The sequence below is a fragment of the Podarcis melisellensis genome (genome assembly GCF_964234715.1).
Source record: "Podarcis melisellensis genome assembly, chromosome: 16".
Lineage (NCBI taxonomy): Eukaryota > Metazoa > Chordata > Lepidosauria > Squamata > Lacertidae > Podarcis > Podarcis melisellensis.
This window is the reverse complement of record NC_138533.1, coordinates 3,929,342-3,947,362: the sequence shown is the minus strand read 5'-3', so window position 1 is coordinate 3,947,362 and position 18,021 is coordinate 3,929,342. Positions and strand designations below refer to the sequence as shown.

At 47.3% G+C, this 18,021-nt stretch overlaps 1 protein-coding gene and 1 pseudogene across 5 annotated transcripts in view; one reads left to right on the top strand and one right to left on the bottom strand.

The window, feature by feature from the left end:
• Window positions 1–18,021, top strand: part of SEMA6C (semaphorin 6C) — a 127,049-nt gene that overhangs the window by 72,830 nt on the left and 36,198 nt on the right. For all 4 annotated transcript variants that reach the window (XR_014163471.1, XM_081891361.1, XM_081891363.1 and 1 more), the window contains exons 2-11: window positions 3,228–3,406; window positions 3,985–4,099; window positions 6,203–6,260; window positions 6,541–6,597; window positions 6,942–7,043; window positions 7,919–8,009; window positions 9,981–10,103; window positions 10,567–10,655; window positions 13,111–13,328; window positions 14,570–14,701. Coding sequence is in view for 3 of the 4 variants with exons in the window: in XM_081891361.1 (XP_081747487.1) it covers window positions 3,307–3,406; window positions 3,985–4,099; window positions 6,203–6,260; window positions 6,541–6,597; window positions 6,942–7,043; window positions 7,919–8,009; window positions 9,981–10,103; window positions 10,567–10,655; window positions 13,111–13,328; window positions 14,570–14,701 (1,085 nt within the window). In the remaining variant the exon portion in view is untranslated. The remainder of the gene's footprint in view (window positions 1–3,227; window positions 3,407–3,984; window positions 4,100–6,202; window positions 6,261–6,540; window positions 6,598–6,941; window positions 7,044–7,918; window positions 8,010–9,980; window positions 10,104–10,566; window positions 10,656–13,110; window positions 13,329–14,569; window positions 14,702–18,021) is intronic.
• Window positions 16,219–17,530, bottom strand: LOC309358863 (small nuclear ribonucleoprotein E pseudogene; annotated as a pseudogene). Its single transcript has 2 exons — window positions 17,521–17,530; window positions 16,219–16,736 (listed from the first exon to the last, which is right to left on the bottom strand). The product of its transcript is annotated as a small nuclear ribonucleoprotein E pseudogene (transcript).

Sequence of the window (18,021 nt, the reverse complement as noted above, 5' to 3'; positions counted from 1 at the left end):
CAGTTTGGCACCAGTAAGAAACTTCATCCGATCCTGTGAATTTCAGCCTGCGCTGTAATAAATCCTAGATAATTCTGTGCTTCTCGCTCTGCTGGTATCGAACCCAGTGAACTGAATATTTAGCTGATGCTTTTCCTTCGTTTCATTATAGGTTTGTCCGGAAAGTGAAATCCCCATGTAGGAAATTTGATTTGATTTTTATAGTCATCGCTGCTGGTTTTATTGCGGGTTTTACACAATTCTGTTACTTTGATTTGTTGATTTCCACTTTGACTTTTTAAAAATAATTATCTTATGGTCTGCAAACCTCTCGGAGAGGCGCAGGCTATCAAGCAGCCTGTAATTGCTGTAATAATCACTGCTTCATTAAAGCTAACCAATTATTAAGCGCTTGGAGAGGGAAGCAAAAAGAGTTTAAATGCTAGACGTGTCCGTTATTACTCTGTGCTAGGAGCTGTACAGAAACAGCGCTCCATAAATACGATAAATGTGCTGATTTGTTATTATAGAGCTGGGAGCTGCAAGTAACGAGAACTTCATAAATACTATAAATGCTAATTATTTAGCGCAAGGCCTGTATGTAATAAGAGCTCCATCCATGCCACAGTTGCCAATTATTTAGTACTGATAGCAGCGGAGAATAAGAGCTTGTTTGTTTTCTCTGCCGATGGCCTGTGCATTGTAGTCTTTACAAAAAAGATGAGCGATAACTTGGGAGAGGAATTATACTCTGAAAAACTGATGGCTGTATTATTATTATTATTATTACATACCCTGCAACGTTTCTCCAATGAAAATAGGAACATCCTATTCTCAAACAACAACAATTTTATTATTAATTTTATTATTTATACCCTGCCCCCCAAAAGCTGGACAAACTCATGCTGGTAGCTTCGAGAACACTGTCCCACCATTTCGTACTCTGTCATCCCCTTCTCCTTGTGCCCTCAATCTTTCCCAGCATCAGGGTCTTTTCCAGGGAGTCTTCTCTTCTCATGAGGGGGCCAAAGTCTTGGAGCCTCAGCTTCAGGATCTGTCCTTCCAGTGAGCACTCAGGGCTGATTTCCTTCCGAATGGAGAGGTTGGATCTTCTTGCAGTCCATGGGACTCTCCAGAGTCTCCTCCAGCACCAGAATTCAAAAGCATCCATTCTTCGGCGATCAGCCTTCTTTGTGGTCCAGCTCTCACTTCCACACATCACTACTGGGAAAACCATAGCATTGAATAATAGCAATAGAGAATGCTAATTTACACCTGTTGCTTATGTGTTGGAGGTGCTGATTTGCAATTGCCTTGTTTGTTTAAGGAAATAACTATTTATATACATACAATGTATATAAGAAAAGTTGAGAGAACTTAAAAGAGAGAGACGCTCCGAGCCTTAATTGATCCTTGCTGGATTCTAGCCTGCCCCACACAATCTGACCTCTAGGGCTCTGGGATTATGTCCCCATTTCCCCAAAATATTTTTTTTTGGGGGGGTGGAGCTTGTTTCCATCCGATCTGTGGAAGGGGATTTCCACTGCAACCCGATCCAGGACGCCAGCTGTCCTACGCCGATTCGTGGCCACGCTTTCAGAAATAGACAAATTGTACACACTGTTAATTCACTAAACAAATTGGGGGGGGGCATGGATTAGATATTTATAGCATTTGATTCTGTGAGCATTGAGGCTCTCTTAGCAGACGCTGCACCCCCCTTTGTTTCCGGGTCCGCAGGAAAATTTTAGGGGGCTTGATTGCAGCCGCAGCTGCCCCCCAAAATCTGTGGGTGTTCACCCTCACTGCCCCCCAAAAGCTGTTTCAGTTTTTCAGCTCTGTTCCAGCAAGTGTGTTGGGTGCATCTGAGCATACACAGAGTTCATTTACCTTCCCACAGCTTGACTGCAGTTGGAGAGGAATGGGCTGATATATCAATGTCTGAAATTATTTTATCCAATCGTTGCCACCTAATTTCTGACGTTTGGGCTGTTCCTCCTATTAGCTAAGTTTTAATTTATATATTTTTATATATATTTTTAACTGTATTGTATTGTTAACTGTATTGCCCCTGTTATACCTAATTGCAAATTCAAATGTATCCCTATCGTGTTTTATGACTTCCTTGATATTGTATGTGGGCTGGAACTGGTCTCTGACCGAAATAATAAAATTCATTCATTCATTCCACCTATTAGCAATCATACATCACTTTGGGAAAGCTGTTTTTTTTTAATCCTCGTGAAAATATATCCGCAAATCTCTCCTAATACGCACACGTCTGCATGATTTTTTTGCCTGACATACACACCTTTTGTTTTATTTTTTTGCTGGGAATCCAGTTTTATTGAAATTTCCCATGATAAAATAAAAAGAACGGACGAATCTAAGAAGTCTAATAACAAGAGAGAAATTAGAAGAAAAGAAAGGAGATAGGAAACTCTCTCGCTGCTATATCTCTCCCTCCCCCCCAATTTTTTATTAAAAATTTATTGGTTTACAAAAGTATGTGCAATGTGTTTTAAAAAATGTGTAAATATGCAAAAAAAAATGTGTTTTGTGTTTTAAAAAATGCACTAAAACTTTAGAAAAAGAAGTATCTCCACTGAATTTGGTGCAGGGACCATTTGGGCTGAAGACCAGTCTACCCTGCAGTTGTTTTTAAAAATGCAAATAGCAGTCGTTCCTCCAAAATAGGGAAATAATAGATTTTTTTAAAAAAACCAACCAGATTTTAAAGCTACAAAAAAAATCTCTGTTGAATGTGGTGTGGGAACTATTGATGAAATTTGGGGTGGGAGGGTGCAATGGTTTTTATTTTTAGGTATAGATAACTCATTCCTCCAAAATAAATGGGGAGGGGATTTTTGAAAAAGAAAACCGATTTTGGAACCCTTTCCTTTCTCCTCCTGTGATGGAATTTCTATTTGGGGACTTCTGGCTTTTTTCTGGCCAGTTTGGATAGTTAGCCTTGGTGAAGACTCGACGTTTTCATCCCCCAAAAAGTTTTTGATTTGAGTTTCTGCTGAAATGAGGCTGTATTTTAATGTTTTAATGTTGTATCTTAATCTTGTTTTTAAGTTATATTTCAATCAATTGGTTTTTATATCGGGTGTTAGCCGCCCTGAGCCCAGTCTTGGCTGGGGAGGGCGGGGTATAAATAAATTTTATTGTTGTTGTTATTATTATTATTATTATTATTATTATTATTATTATTATTAACCCTCCTCTTTCCTGCTCTCTTCCAGGGCCTGCCAAAGGGAAGCATGTTTCGCTCCTAGGACCCGCCTCCCTCGCTTCTCCTCTCCTCCCGGGAAAGTTCTGAGAATGATCCTTCCCTTCCTCCAGCCTGCCCTTTTATTCTTCCTGGCATCTGCGACTTCCTTCCCTAAGGATTTGACTCCGCTCAGCACCATCGGCAGGGCAGGTGAGTCTGCAGCCCGCTTTCAAACTATTTGCATGGTGAAACCAGGGCAGGCAGGCATTCAACAGGTGTTGCTTCCCCCATCCTCCCTTGACCCGGAGGGATTGGAGGGTGGGAAAACAATCGGCTCTGTTTGAAGGTGCGTCTCTTAAGGAAGGAAGCAGTCTTTCTAACAGGCAGACAGGTATTCAACAGGTGTTGCTTCCCCCATCCTCCCTTGACCCGGAGGGGTTGGAGGGTGGGAAAACAATCAGCTCTGTTTGAAGGTGCATCTCCTAAGGAAGGAAGAAGGTAGCAGTCTTTCTAACAGGCGGACAGGTATTCAACAGGTGTTGTTTCCCCCATCCTCCCTTGACCGGAGGGATTGGAGGGTGGGAAAACAATTGGCTCTGTTTGAAGGTGCATCTCCTAAGGAAACAAGCACTCTTTCTAACAGACAGGCAGGTATTCAACAGGTGTTGCTTTTCACTTGATTGGAGAGAATGGAGGGCAGGGGGAAGAACTGGCCCCGAAGAAGCTTTTCCTGTAGAAGGAGGCCATTTCTTTTCTAATAGGGCATTCTTTCTCTCCCAACCCACCAGGAACATCCCAGTATCCTGTTTTCCGTGGCCTCGCAGGGGACAATGACACTGCCCAGCTAGGCCTGGATTTCCAGAGTATGCTGAGACTCAACCAAACCCTTTTCATTGCCGCGCGGTAAGTGACGGAGCAGGGAAGGTGCCGTTGGCGGCCGTTTTGTTTGCGTTTCCTTTTTTTATTTTATTTTATTCATTTTTCATTCATTACATACATCTCAAATCCTTAACGGTTACTATATATTCCTCCCTCCCTCCCCTCCAAGACTTGTGTTTCTGGTTTGCTTCTATTCTCACCCGCTTTGCTATCTCTCAACAGAAAAAGTTATTAATCACATAACATCAAACCTAAAAAACATAAAAATAAAATTAAACACATCATCTTATTTCACTATCTTCCAAACATTTTCTGATGCTAATAATGTGGGTGTTTATTTAAATCTTGCCATCAAGTCTATTGCTTTTCTTTGTTTCTGCAAATATAATATGAATGGTTCCCAATCTTTTTCAAAGTCTCTGTTGTCTTTTTCTCTTAGTCTTTCTGTCATTTTTGCCACTTCTGCATCGTTCATCCACTTCTCTTGCCATTGCTCTTTAGTTGGTATTTCTCCAGTCTTCCAATTTTGTGCATTTAACATTCTTCCTGCTGTGGTGGCATACATAAATAAAGTCCTCATTTCTTTTGGTACGTCTTGACCTAAAATACCTAATAAAAGGGCTTCTGGGGTTTTTTTTACAAAAGTTATTTTTAACATTTTCTTCCATTCATTGTATATCATTTCCCAGTAGGATTTTACCTTCTTACAATCCCACCACATATGATAGAAATATACCTTCTGTTTCACATCTCCAACACTCTTTCTGTCCTTCTGTTTGCATTTCCAACGTTTGGGGTCCCGGGATCTGGTCTGAGCTAGGATCTTGCCCTTTGATGCTGAGAACCAGCCATGGACCAGTAGAAGCCGTAATAAAGTCAGGATACAGAGATTCCAAGATGGAGGATCTACCGGATCCCAGACTGCTCAAATGCAAAGCGGCTCTCGCCTTTTACCGTGTTTTTCGCTCTATAGGACGCACCAGACGATAAGGCGCACCTAGTTTGGGGGGGGGGGAGAGGTAACAAGGGGAAAAAAATTCTGAATCCCAGAAGCCAGAACAGCAAGAGGGATCTGGCTTCTGCGATAGCCTCTTGCTGTTCTGGCTTCTGGGATAGCCGCTGAAGCCTCTCCCGGACAGCGGGATGAAGGCTCCCCCTGCCCGGAAAAGGCTGTGCGCGGGTACGCTGCCCTCTGTACCTTCCCGCAAGAACCGCACGCTCTTTAAAGGGAGCGTGGTTCTTGGGGGCTTTTCTGGGAGGTGGGGGAAAGGACAGCTCTCTTATCCCAGCGCCGTGTCCCGCTGCTGTCCCTTATTGATGATGTCCCTTAAATTTCCCGGGTTTCAAAGGAAGCAGCTCCTCTCCCTCCCTCCCTGCCGGCCAGGGAGGAGGGAGGATCCAACTGTGTTGCTTGGCTGCGTTGCTCACCCAATAAGGAGTCTGAGGACGACTGGGGGGTGGAGCTTGCATGCCTTGTGCCCATCAAATCAGCCGCATTGCCTGGGGACTCGCCTTTGCTCAGCGCTTCCCAGCGGAGAGGTGACGGTGGTTTCCCTTGCTGCATCCCCTTTGCTGGGTTGCTGCACTGTGGGAACCACTGCTTGAGGCTTTGTTTGGCTGCTGGCTGGGCTTTCTGCCTTTGGCTCTGAGGGGCTCAGAAATTGAACATACCTGTGCTTGGGAAATCCTTTATTTTGGCTGCTGATCCCTTATTTTCGAGGCTGCTGGTCCCTTATTTTCAAATCTGTAAGTTAACAGCTATGGCTAGAACAGCGAGGCGGAGCGCTGCGCAGCGCTCCGTCTCACTGTTCTGGCTTCTGGGGCAGCCTTGGGGTACCTTCATCCCGCTGCCCTGCGGAGGCTTTGCACAGCTAAGTCCGAAGCTAGAACAGCGGGATGGAGCGCTGTGCAGCGCTCCCTCTCCCTGTTCTGGCTTCTGGCTTAGCCGCACAGCCTGCATTCGCTCCAGAAGACGCATACACATTTTCCCTTACTTTTTAGGAGGGGAAAAGTGCATCTTAAAGAGCGAAAAATACGGTACCTTCCTCAGCAGTGCTTGAGTTGTACAAGTGAGGAAATTATTTATCTCTTTCTCTTTTCTCTCCTTACCACCCTGCCGGCCATCAGAGACCACGTCTATGCCTTTGATCTCCGACGGACCAAAGACGACTTCTCTCCAAAGAGGGTGAGTTGTTTTTTAACCCCAATGGCTTAAGACACGGTTGCGCTACCTAGAACCCGCCATTTTTGCTATGAGGAACCTAGACCACATTCTCAGTAGGATCTTTTGTGTGTTGCCTCGTTCCTGAGAATAGCATACTACCCAGAAAGAATTCTGCTAAATGTCTGCAACGTTGAAAACCAGTCCCTTGCTTGTTCTAGATCATGTATCACCTAGAACACGATTTCACCACCCTCTAACCATTGCCTTGTTCTGATTTCTCTTTCCTCCACCTCACTCTCAGCACCTCACATGGAAGACGCAAGACATGGAAAATTGTGCGATGAGAGGAAAGCTCCGGGTAAGAACCGCAAGGGTCTCGGTTCTAGGATCTGTATTAGTTTCTGCGTCCTGATTATCCTTGGGACTGTGTGAGGTGGGAAAGCTCAGTGGGTAGAGCATGAGATGCTTCATCTCTGGGTCATGAGTTCGAGCCCCACATGGTGCGAAATAAATCTGCATTGAAGAAGGTTGGATTAGATGATCCTATTATTCTATTATTTTATTTACTTATTTATTAAATATACCCGCAGGTCTCAAGCAGGTTACAACATAAAATTACAACATGAAAATAAAAAAATATTCTAAGTGTTCCCCCAACTCTGCGGTAAGTCCCTGACCTTTCTCTCTCTGCCCCGATTCCAGAATGAATGTTACAATTACATCAAAGTCTTGGTTCAAAAGAACGAAGAAACCCTCTTGGCCTGTGGGACTAACGCCTTCAACCCCATGTGCCGGACCTACAAGGTATGGAGCTGGTTTGGGACCAGTTGATGGATTGGTTGGGAACTGTAACCCCACGGGGGCCAAATGCGGCCACCTGCCTCTGCTCCACAGAACTCTCCTTAGCCACGCCCCCTGTCCCCAAGCCACGCCCCTCCACTGACCTTGAGCCACACCTTCCCAGAGCGTTTTTGACCAGCTGGATAATATCTGATAATGCCTCTTGCTTTTCTGAATGGAGGAGGGGTTGTGAGAGGGTGACAAAGGTAGCCTCTATTTTATTTTATTTTATTGTTTTTAAGTTAAATTAAATTATTTTTGTTTTGTTTTTTCATGTAATGTAATGTAATTATTTTATTGTTTTGTTTTTAAATTTAATTTATTTTTGTTTTGTTTTGTTTTTTAATTTTTTTATTGGTTTGTTTTTTTATTTTGCTTTAATTATTTTGTTTTATTTTGCTGTCATGGGCTTATTTAACCGCCTTCCTAACAAACCACCTGAAGGCAACTGACGCATAAGATTACTAAAAGCGGCAACAACAAATAGGTTTCAGACAAGATGGAAACCCTACCTGCCGCGCAACAGGGAGATTTGCCTTTCCAAAATTTACACCGGTGAAATTTGCAAATGCATTTGCACGTGCCAAATTTGCATGTCTTTTGTCCCGCCCCCTTTGGCCCCGCCTACCTCTGGCATGCGGCCCTCAGCGGTCATTGCGGCCCTTGCGCTAAGGAAGAGTCCTTACCCGCAAAGGGAAACACCTTCCTGTCGCAAATTGGGTGGAATCATGCTGGGACGTTGTGGCACTGCGCAACCGAGCGTGTGGGGATCTTTCTTGGGTTTGTGGCTTAGGGTGTCCGCCTTTGACTAAATTCACCCCAATTTCCGTGGCCCCCAGATCAGCAACTTGGAGCAGGAAGGGGAGGAGCTGAACGGACAAGCGCGGTGTCCCTTTGACGCAAAGCAAAACAACGTGGCGCTTTTCGCAGGTACGTCTTTGAAACTTGTGCGGTGCATTTCAGGGTGTGCGTTTTTGTACCTGGACTAGTAAAGGTAAAGGGACCCCTGACCGTTAGGTCCAGTCGTGGCCGACTCTGGGGTTGCGGCACTCATCTCGCTTTACTGGCCGAGGGAGCCGGCGTACAGCTTCCAAGTCATGTGGCCAGCAGGACTAAGCCGCTTCTGGCAAACCAGAGCAGCGCATGGAAATGCTGTTTACCTTCCCGCCGGAGCAGTACCTATTTATCTACTTGCACTTTGACGTGCTTTCGAACTGCTAGGTTGGCAGGAACAGGGACCGAGCAACGGGAGCTTACCCCATTGCGGGGATTTGAACCGCCAACCTTCCGATCGGCAAGTCCTAGGCTCTGTGGTTTAACCCACAGCGCAACCCACGTCCCACCTGGACTATTGCTCAACTCCAACAATGCGCCTCCAGCTTAGAGCCAGTGTGATGTCGTCGTTATAGTGTACAATGGACGCTCGGGTTGCGATCCGTGCGGTATGCAGGTTCGCAACCTGCGTCTGCGCACACACTGGTTGCGATTTGGTGCCTCTGTGCATGCACAAAGTGTGATTTAGCGCCTCTGTGCATGCACAAAGTGTGATTTAGCGCCTCTGCGCATGCACAGCCGCTAAAACCCCGAAGTAACCCGTTCCAGTACTTCTGGGTTCCAGTGGTCCGTAACCTGAAAAAACGCAACCTGCAGGGTCTGTAAACCGAGGTATGAGTGTATACAACCAGGACGCAGGAGAGATCAGGGTTCAAATCATGAAGTGCAATGTGGTGATCTACATCGCATGGTCGTTGTGAGGGTGAAAAAGACAGAGGGATAGCCATGCACACCACTTTGAGCTCCTTGGAGAAAAAAGTGGGATGGAATATTTAAGAGTTCATCCTTGGCATCCTAGCCTTGCCTGAAAGATGCTGAGTGGGTGATGGTTTCCCCCCTAAATCAGGTGGGGAACCTCCAGCCCCCCGGTAAATTTGACCCGCTGGACTTCCACATCTGGCTAGTGAGGGGCCTTGGGAAGCATTGTGCAAAGATCTCTGCAAATTTCTACGGAAGGAAAAAGATGTATAAGAGATATGTAACTGTGCGGTATAAAGTAATTGATGGATAAAGTACAGTGAGATTAAGTGAAAGTTTTTTTTTTAAAAAAAATTCTCTATGATTTTAATTTTCTTATCTATAAGTTTTATAAATGCTTTCAGTACCAGGAGTATATATGATGATAGTTATATTAATCTTGTTGTATCTTATAGTGTGGTGGTTTGTTTGATTCTTCTGCTATTTGTTTGTTTGTTTGTTTACTTGTTTATCCATCTGTTTTTTCATAAATGTATTTATTTTAAGTCAATAAAGATATATATTTTTTAAAAAGGGGAAAGATGCTCCATTTGAATACAAGCTGCTTTTTCTGAGGAGGGGAAAACGCTCCATTTTTAGCGACCTCTTTTTGCGCTTTGACAGGTGTCAATCACCTGGCACATCGTTCTGACGGCAGGTGACGGACAGGGGTGGTGGTCCCACGTACCCGTCAAAGTTGGTCCGTGGTGGGGTGTGGGGTGTAGGGTAAAATATCTGGCCCGGAAGGTCAAAAAGATTCCCTAAAAGCAAGATTCTAGTCCTCACGGTTTGGAATAAAAGTCTCCTTCCCACCCTGAAAAAGCACATTACATTGACATGATGTTCAAGCAGCTCAAGGTGTCAAATGGTAATGGCGCATCACAACGAAAGCTCTCTCTGTGCTGCAACACTCGGTTGCAGCTCCAGCTTGGTCCCATGCTTGTGATGTTGCGTGTCTTTGAACGTCTTTACTGAAGTTCCCACTTCTGTTTGGATATTATGAAAGAAGTTAATAACAGGAGTTAATAACTGGAGGTTTTGGCACGTTTGAATGCAGCCTCATGGGAAATTTGGGGGTGTGCCCCTCCCTCTTTTCCCTCTCCTTCGCAGAAGGAAATCTCTATTCCGCCACGGTGGCAGACTTCCAGGCCAGCGACACCGTCATCTACCGAAGTCTGGGCGAGAGGAGTCCGGTGTTGAGGACTGTCAAATATGACTCTAAGTGGCTGAGAGGTGAGGGGAGGTGTGCAGAGGGAACTGTTGACGGCAGAGTGTGACCAACAGATGCGATTTGCGAGTCCTCTTTTTTTGCCCACGTTCCGGAGTCGGCGAAAGGGGGAGCGAGTTCGGGTGATGGGGAAGAGCTCGATTCAGTTCGCCAACGGAAGGGGAACCGACCCAACTTACGCTTTCCGAAGCGGTCCGTCAACCGGAAGGCCAAAACCCCCAAATTTTGCAGTGCGGTTCTCCGGCAGAAATGCGTCTGTGAGGGGAACGTGCGCCGCTAAGCGCATATGCGGGGAGATGGCGCGGTGGAGGGGGAAATGAACGAAGTCTCCTGTGGGAAGAATGGGGGTAACTGCTCAGTTTCTGCTCCCTTTCCTTGATAAACGAAATGGCGTCGGGCGGGACGGCCAGGCGTTGCTGAGAAATTACCAGGCGCCCATGTTTTAAAAAACAACTTCTCCCCCTCCAGAACCACATTTCCTGCATGCTCTCGAGTATGGCAATTACGTCTATTTCTTCTTCCGGGAGATCTCCATGGAATACACCACCTTGGGACGGGTGAGTATTCAAGATGGCGGACAGCACACATGAGTTTTTTGGGGTAACCAAAATTGCGGACAGTGCGCATGAGTTTTCTTGGGTAACCAAGATGGCGGACAGTGTGCATGAGTTTTCTGGGGTAACCAAGATGGCGAACAGTGCGCATGAGTTTTCTGGGGTATCCAAGATAGCGGACAGCATGCATGAGTTTTGTGGGGTAACCAAGATGGCGGACAGTGCGCATGAGTTTTCTGGGATACCCAAGATGGCGGACAGTGCGCATGAGTTTTCTGGGGTATCCAAGATGGCAGACAGTGCACATGAGTTTTCTGGGGTATCCAAGATGGCGGACAGCACGCATGAGTTTTCTGGGGTATCCAAGATGGCGGACAGCGTGCATGAGTTTTCTGGGGTAACCAAGATGGCAGACAGTGCGCATGAGTTTTCTGGGGTATCCAAGATGGCGGACAGTGCGCATGAGTTTTCTGAGGTATCCAAGATGGCGGACAGTGCGCATGAGTTTCCTGGGGTATCCAAGATGGCGGACAGTGCGCATGAGTTTTCTGGGGTTTCGAGTGTGCGTGTTCAACAGGACCACATGCGCGGGCCCCGCCCTCGACTAGCTTTTAACCGCCATGGCTTCTTCTCTCTGGGGGAATCGCGTAGCTTTGCCGTAAGACTATTGTGGTGATTAGAGTGTCAGATCTGGGAGATAGACCCAGGTTCATATCCCCATTCAGACATGACACTCCCTGGGTGACTTTGGGGCAGCGCGACCTAAAGGGATGTTTTGGGGATAAAACGGGGAGACAGAAAACTATCGCCTTGAATTCTTGGAGGGAAAAGGGTGGGAAATAAAAGCAGCAATTAAAAAAAATTAAATATATGAAAAAATTCTCCCTTGGGGTCTCTTCCAACTCTGTAATTATGCAAAATAAGGTGGCTTCCTCTCTTATTCTGACCATGAGGACTGGAACCTTACTGCATTTTTAGGAGATTTGGTTGGGAGAAATAGTCTGTTCCTGTAACTGGGAGCATTTTTCGCTCCATAAGACGTACCTGACCATAAGACGCACCTAGTTTTTAGAGGAGGAAAACAAGAAAAAAAATATTCTGAACAAAACAGTGGATGTGTGATTTTTGTGGTTCATGCTGTGGCCACGGACATGTGATCTGATGGTGAATTTGGGGTGACTCAATGCAAAAATCCCAAGGATCCATGTGGATCCGTGCTTTGTAACCACATTTTTGCACCATTGCAGCCCCAGGAAACAGTGGATGCGTGCTTTTTTTTGGTGCAGGCTGTAGCTATGGACATGCTATGTGATCTGATGGTGAATTTGGGGTGACCCAATGTAAAAATCCTAAGGATCCATGGGCTTTTACCTCCCCTCTCTCAGACAGCCTCCACTAGTGTCCCTTATCTCCCTCCCGATTGCTTACCGATCAGCTGCTTCCTTTCAACACTCTCTTCCTTCTTGTTTGCCTTAGTGTCTTTTCCTTAGCTGGAGCAGTTTTTTGCTCCTCCTTTTCTTCTAATTTCTCTCCTTATTGCTTTAGTCTTCCCGTTTCCCCCCTTTGCAAGTTTGCTGTCTTTACCTCCCCCTCCCAGGCAGCCTCCTTTATCTCTAGCGTCCCTTATCTCTCTCCCCGATCGGCAAACGATCAGGGGCTTTGTTTCAACACCCACTTCCCTCTTTTTTTAAAAAAAAAGCATGATCTGCTTTTTGCCCCTGGGAAATTCAGCTCCAGGGACCACGCATTTGCTCCATAAGATGCACAGACATTTCCCCTTACTTTTTAGGAAGAAAAAAGTGTGTCTTATACAGTAGCTTATTAAATGTAAAAGGCAAAGGGACCCCTGACCATTAGGTCCAGTCATGACCGACTCTGGGGTTGCAGCGCTCATCTCACTTTATTGGCCGAGGGAGCCAGTGTACAGCTTCCGGGTCATGTGGCCAGCAGGACTAAGCCGCTTCTGGCGAACCAGAGCAGCGCACGGAAACGCCGTTTACCTTCCCGCCAGAGCGGTACCTATTTATCTACTTGCACTTTGAGGTGCTTTCGAACTGCTGGGTTGGCAGGAGCAGGGACTGAGCAACAGGAGCTCACCCCGTCGCAGGGATTCGAACTGCCGACCTTCTGATCGGCAAGTCCTAGGCTCTGTGGTTTAACCCACAGCGCCACCCGCGTCCCCTTATTAAATGTATAGACTGTTAAATTTGGGGGGAGGGCGTTCTTTATTACAAGGTGGATCCTGACAGTATAAAAACAAAGCAAATTTATGATGACGCTGTTTGATTGTGATATGATAGCATACAGGACTAATGAAACCTAATGTGTAGCAATAGCTACTGATAACATTATTAAATATCCAAAGGTTCGTTGTTTAGCTATTCCAGCAAAGATGCATTTTGTCCCTCTGGGAAAAACAACCCGCCCTGATCTCTCTCCCCTCCGTCTCCGATTCCAGGTTATCTTCTCCCGGGTGGGGCGGGTGTGCAAGAACGACATGGGGGGGTCTCCCCGAGTGCTGGAAAAATACTGGACCTCCTTTCTCAAAGCTCGCCTCAACTGCTCCGTCCCTGGAGATTCCTTTTTCTACTTCGACGTCCTTCAGGCTGTGACGGACGTGATGCAGGTGAACGGCCGGCCGGCCATCTTCGGGGTCTTTGCCACCCAGTCCAACAGGTAACCGCTGCTGCAAAGCCTTGCCTTCCCCCAAACTTTGCAGAACCTGAGCTGCTAGTTTCTCTGGGTCCTTAAAATGAGCATTGCCCAACCTGAGCGCTTAATTCGAAGGGATCTTCTCTCTTTTGGCAAGAAGGAATTAAGCGCCTTGCACTGAGCTCAGGTGGTTGAAATGGGCCTTGCAGAACCTGAGCTGTTAGCTTGCATGAGTCTTGCCTCTTTTACGGCAGCCTTAAAATAAGCTTTGCAGAACCTGAGCTGATCGTTGTTTTTACAAGGCTTCCTTGCTATTAGCCACCATTTGGTGGAAAGGAAGGATACGAATGGGACAGGTGGTCAGTAAGTTTTGCCGAGCCGCTAGCTCTCGTCTTTCTGGCAAGGCCTTGCAAGACCTGAGCTGCTGTTTTGCATCCTAGCGGCTGTAACACACGACAAAATGAGGCTGCTTTGCTTCAGAGAGATACAGGGAGCTGCCTTAGAGGGAGACGGACCGTTGGTTCATCTAGCACAACATTGTCCACACTGACTGGCAGCAGCTGCCCAGGGGATGTTCCCAGGTCATTCCTGGAAATTGAATTTGTGACCGTCTGCGTGGCTGCTCTGCCACCGAGAGCTCTCCCTCCTAAAGACGGCACATGGTTTATGCATGCAACAACAGCAGCTAGGATCCTTTATGCACAAAAAGGGAAGGAAGGAGAAATTTCCACCAAAGAAGAATGGATCATTAGAGCGATGAGCTATGCAGAATTGGCAAAGTTAACAGCCAAAATAAGAGAACCTAATGAAGATTCATTGTGGAAGAATGGAAGCTTTTTCCTTTTTTTAATATTTAAAGAAACATTATAACATGATGAATTCACAAGCAGGATTCGAACTCTGAGCTACAGGAGTTAGAGATAATAAAAATTTAATAATAATAATACCCCACCCATCTGGCTGGGTTTCCCCAGTCACTCTGGGCAGCTTCCAACTGAATATTAAAAACAATACAGCATCAGACATTAAAAACTTCCCTAAAATGTTATTTTTATCGTATTGTGGTTATGATAGGGAGAAGACAGGGTGAAGCAAGGGGGAGAAATTTTTTTAAAAAGCCATGGAAAATGGGGTGGGAAGTCGACAAAACAAAACAAATCATTATATATGTGAAATTTTTGAAATGTAATAAAATATGGGGGGGGAGATGTCGCAAGTTGCTAGTCCTCACTGATTGCCCTGTTCTTGCTCTCCTCTGCATCCAGCATCACGGGCTCGGCTGTCTGCGCCTTCTACATGGATGAAGTAGAGAGGGTCTTCAACGGCAAGTTCAAGGAGCAGAGGAACGTGGATGCAGCTTGGACCCCCATCCCAGAGGAGAAAGTACCACGGCCCAGGTAGGAATGTCCCCTGCCCGCCCACCCACCCCTGGAACTGACAGATTGGGGGCAGAGAAGCTCTTTTTCCTTGTCAATGGCAGCATATCCCCACAGGGGGTAATCTCTGTCAGGCCTCAGGCCAGATGTGAGCAGAGTTTAAGCATATGCAGCGCTGGTGTGATGGCCTGGGACTCGGACTCAGAGCCTCAGTCTGCACCGGATCCTTTGCCTCAGGTGGCAGCTGAACCAAGTCTGGGGCCTGATCCTGAAGAGTCCCAGTCTGCACAGGTTCCCCTGCAACAAGCACCAGCTGGGCCGAGTCAGGGGCCTGAGCCTGCCCTGGCTCCGGATGCGGGGATGACCTCGTTGCCTCCAGCTGGGCCATCACTTACAGCTGCTCCACTACCGGTTGGGTCAGGGAAGGCTGAGGTGGTCCCTGGGTCTAGTAACCCACCGACGTCTCCCACGCTGCAGAGACTCAGGTCTGAGAGAAGGAGTGACCTGAGTACTCGCAGGAGGAGTGCTCGCCTTCGGGCGAAACAGGGAGGTGAGTCGCCGGGGGATCAGGACCGGCCGTTACCCCGACAGAGATAAAAGGCTGTCGGACCCTGCCCCAGGTTGCGGGAGCAACATTGCTAGATCCTGTCTGAGATCCTGTACCTGTCCTTGCCTGGTTTCCTGCCTCGTGTCCTGTCGGACTGACTCCTCGCGGAACCCTTGGATTCAGGACCGGACCTGGACCGTGTTGCTCGGGTTACCCCTGGGCCCAGCACAGCTGGGGTGCAAAGATCTGTCCGCCCCCCCCCTCGGTTGGCCAGTCCCAGGCGCGCAGGAGGGTGGAACCAGCTGCCAACCTCAGCATCTCGGTGGCTCGGTCGCCCCCAATCTCGCGGTGCAGAACTCGCCCGTCGCGCCTCTCTGACCGACGGCCGGGCTCTTCCCCAGACTCAACTCTTGGGCCCCAGACTCTCGGCCTGGTGCCCCTGACAGCCCGGCGCCCGGGTGCCCCACACCCCTAGCGCCTATGGGTAAGACGGCCCTGGTGAGAGCCAAAGGAGGGTGGTCTCTCCCCCTTTCACTCCTCTCTCCCTTTCTGCCTCTCCTCCTTTCTGAGAAATCCTGCTTTCACCTTTATTATTATTATTTTTTGTACCAACAAAAAGATTTATTTATAAAGAACTGGGTGGCACTGTGGGTTAACCCACAGAGCCTAGGACTTGCCGATCGGAAGGTCGGCGGTTCGAATCCCCGCTACAGTTTGAGCTCCCGTTGCTCGGTCCCTGCTCCTGCCAACCTAGCAGTTCGAAAGCGCGTCAAAGTGCAAGTAGATAAATAGGTTCCGCTCCGGCGGGAAGGTAAACGGCGTTTCCGTGCGCTGCTCTGGTTCGCCAGAAGTGGCTTAGTCCTGCTGGCCACATGACCCGGAAGCTGTACGCCGGCTCCCTCGGCCACTAAAGCAAGATGAGCGCCGCAACCCCAGAGTCGGCCACAACTGGACCTAGTGGTCAGGGGTCCCTTTACCTTTACCTTACAATTCAACACCAATGTAGAAGAGTTATTGAAAATTATGCAAGCACAAATTAAGTAACTGGCTTCATTCCTCACTCTTCAGGCACCAATGGTAGAATTGGGAGTGATACCATTAAACTATATTTTCTTCTGTAGGTTTAAGGATTAAAATAATAAGCAAAACAGACTCAATAGCTATTTCTAGTCAGAAACACTCTGTAGAAGAGTAATATTGTCTCCTTTTAACATGATTCGACCCAGCTGTTTCCTTGATTTTGTCTTGGAGTGAATCTGCTCAGCATTATCCAGAACCGAGTTCATATATCATCAAATAATATAGTACAGGCTTCTGTCCTCATGTTCACCTGTTCATACAGCCACACCTGAATCCTGGACCTATTCTGTAGGTATCTGAAGATGAGATTAATGGGCTTCACCATCACTTTCTTCACCTTCTGGCCTTGGCCGGCAGCTGGGCTGGGAACGACCCCGACAGGACAAGCCGACTTAGGCGAGACGGGGCAGCCAACCGCCCTGCTTTCATCTTTAAAAATAACAGATCAGGTTTCTAGTCCCTAAGATCTAGCTCCTGCCCATGTCATTCGGGGGAAAAGAGGCTTGAAAGCCTGCCGAAATTTGAGAAGGGTGCAAATAAGGTTTTCTAGGGGCTGCGGGTCAAAATTAGCCGGCGACCTTGTAGAAATCTTTGCCATTAAACTGTGGAACTCACTGCTACAGGAGGTAGGCAGTGATGGTAGCCAAATTGGACAGCTTTAAAAGAGGATTGGACAAATTCAGGGAGGAGGAGAGGGCTACCGGTACGGCTACTAGCCTCCGTGGCTACGGTCTGACTCCGCGGTCGAAGGAGCAATTGCTTCTAAATAGCAGTGGCTGGAAACCGCAGGAGGCGAGAGCGGTCTTGTGTTCGAATCCTGCTTGCAGGTTTCCTTCCAAAAAGGCGCCTGCCTGCGATAACAGGATGCTGGACTCGAAGGGGCCTGATCCACCAAGCTCTCCTGACGTCCCTAGCTGTTCAGAGTGCAGAAGAAGCAGTAGCAATTCTTCACATCATTTGGGCAGAGCATGCAGAGTTTCGGTCACCTGGGCAGCAAACCTTAATTTTAGGGTGGGGGAGAAGTAGTGCAGATTGTCATGCAATGCAGAGAGAGATTTCTCTCTGGTACACGTGGCCTTTTTTTCTTTTCTTTTTTTAATTGAATTTGAGGAGCAGATGGCAGCTGTTTTTGAAACTGCATCCGCAGCCGTTGCTATCCTCCTCTCCCACTCTTTTAAATAATTGTAAGCAGCGCTGCTCACTTTTTGTTTACAGAACTTCATTTCTAGGATAATATATACAGTGGAACCTCGGGTTGCGAACGTGATCCGTGCGAGAGGCACGTTCGCAACCCGCAGTGCCACATCTGCTCACACACGTGACGCAATTCGGCGCTTCTGCCCATGCACAAAGCACGATTTAGGGTCTCTGTGCATGCGCGAGCGCCGAAACCCATTCCGGTACTTCCGGGTTTGGTGCATCCATAACCTGAAAACTCGCAACCCGCAGCGTTCGCAACCCGAGGTATGACTGTATATGTTCCCCCAAAGATCAGGTTTTTTTGTTAGTTTTTTTAAGCTGCATGGTTCAAGTACAGTGGTACCTCGGGTTAAGAACTTAATTTGTTCCGGAGCTTCGTTCTTAACCTGAAACTGTTCTTAACCTGAAGCATCACTTTAGCTAATGGGGCCTCCTGCTGCTACCGCGCCACCGGAGCCTGATTTCTGTTCTCATCCTGAGGCAAAGTTCTTAACCCGAGGTGCTATTTCTGGGT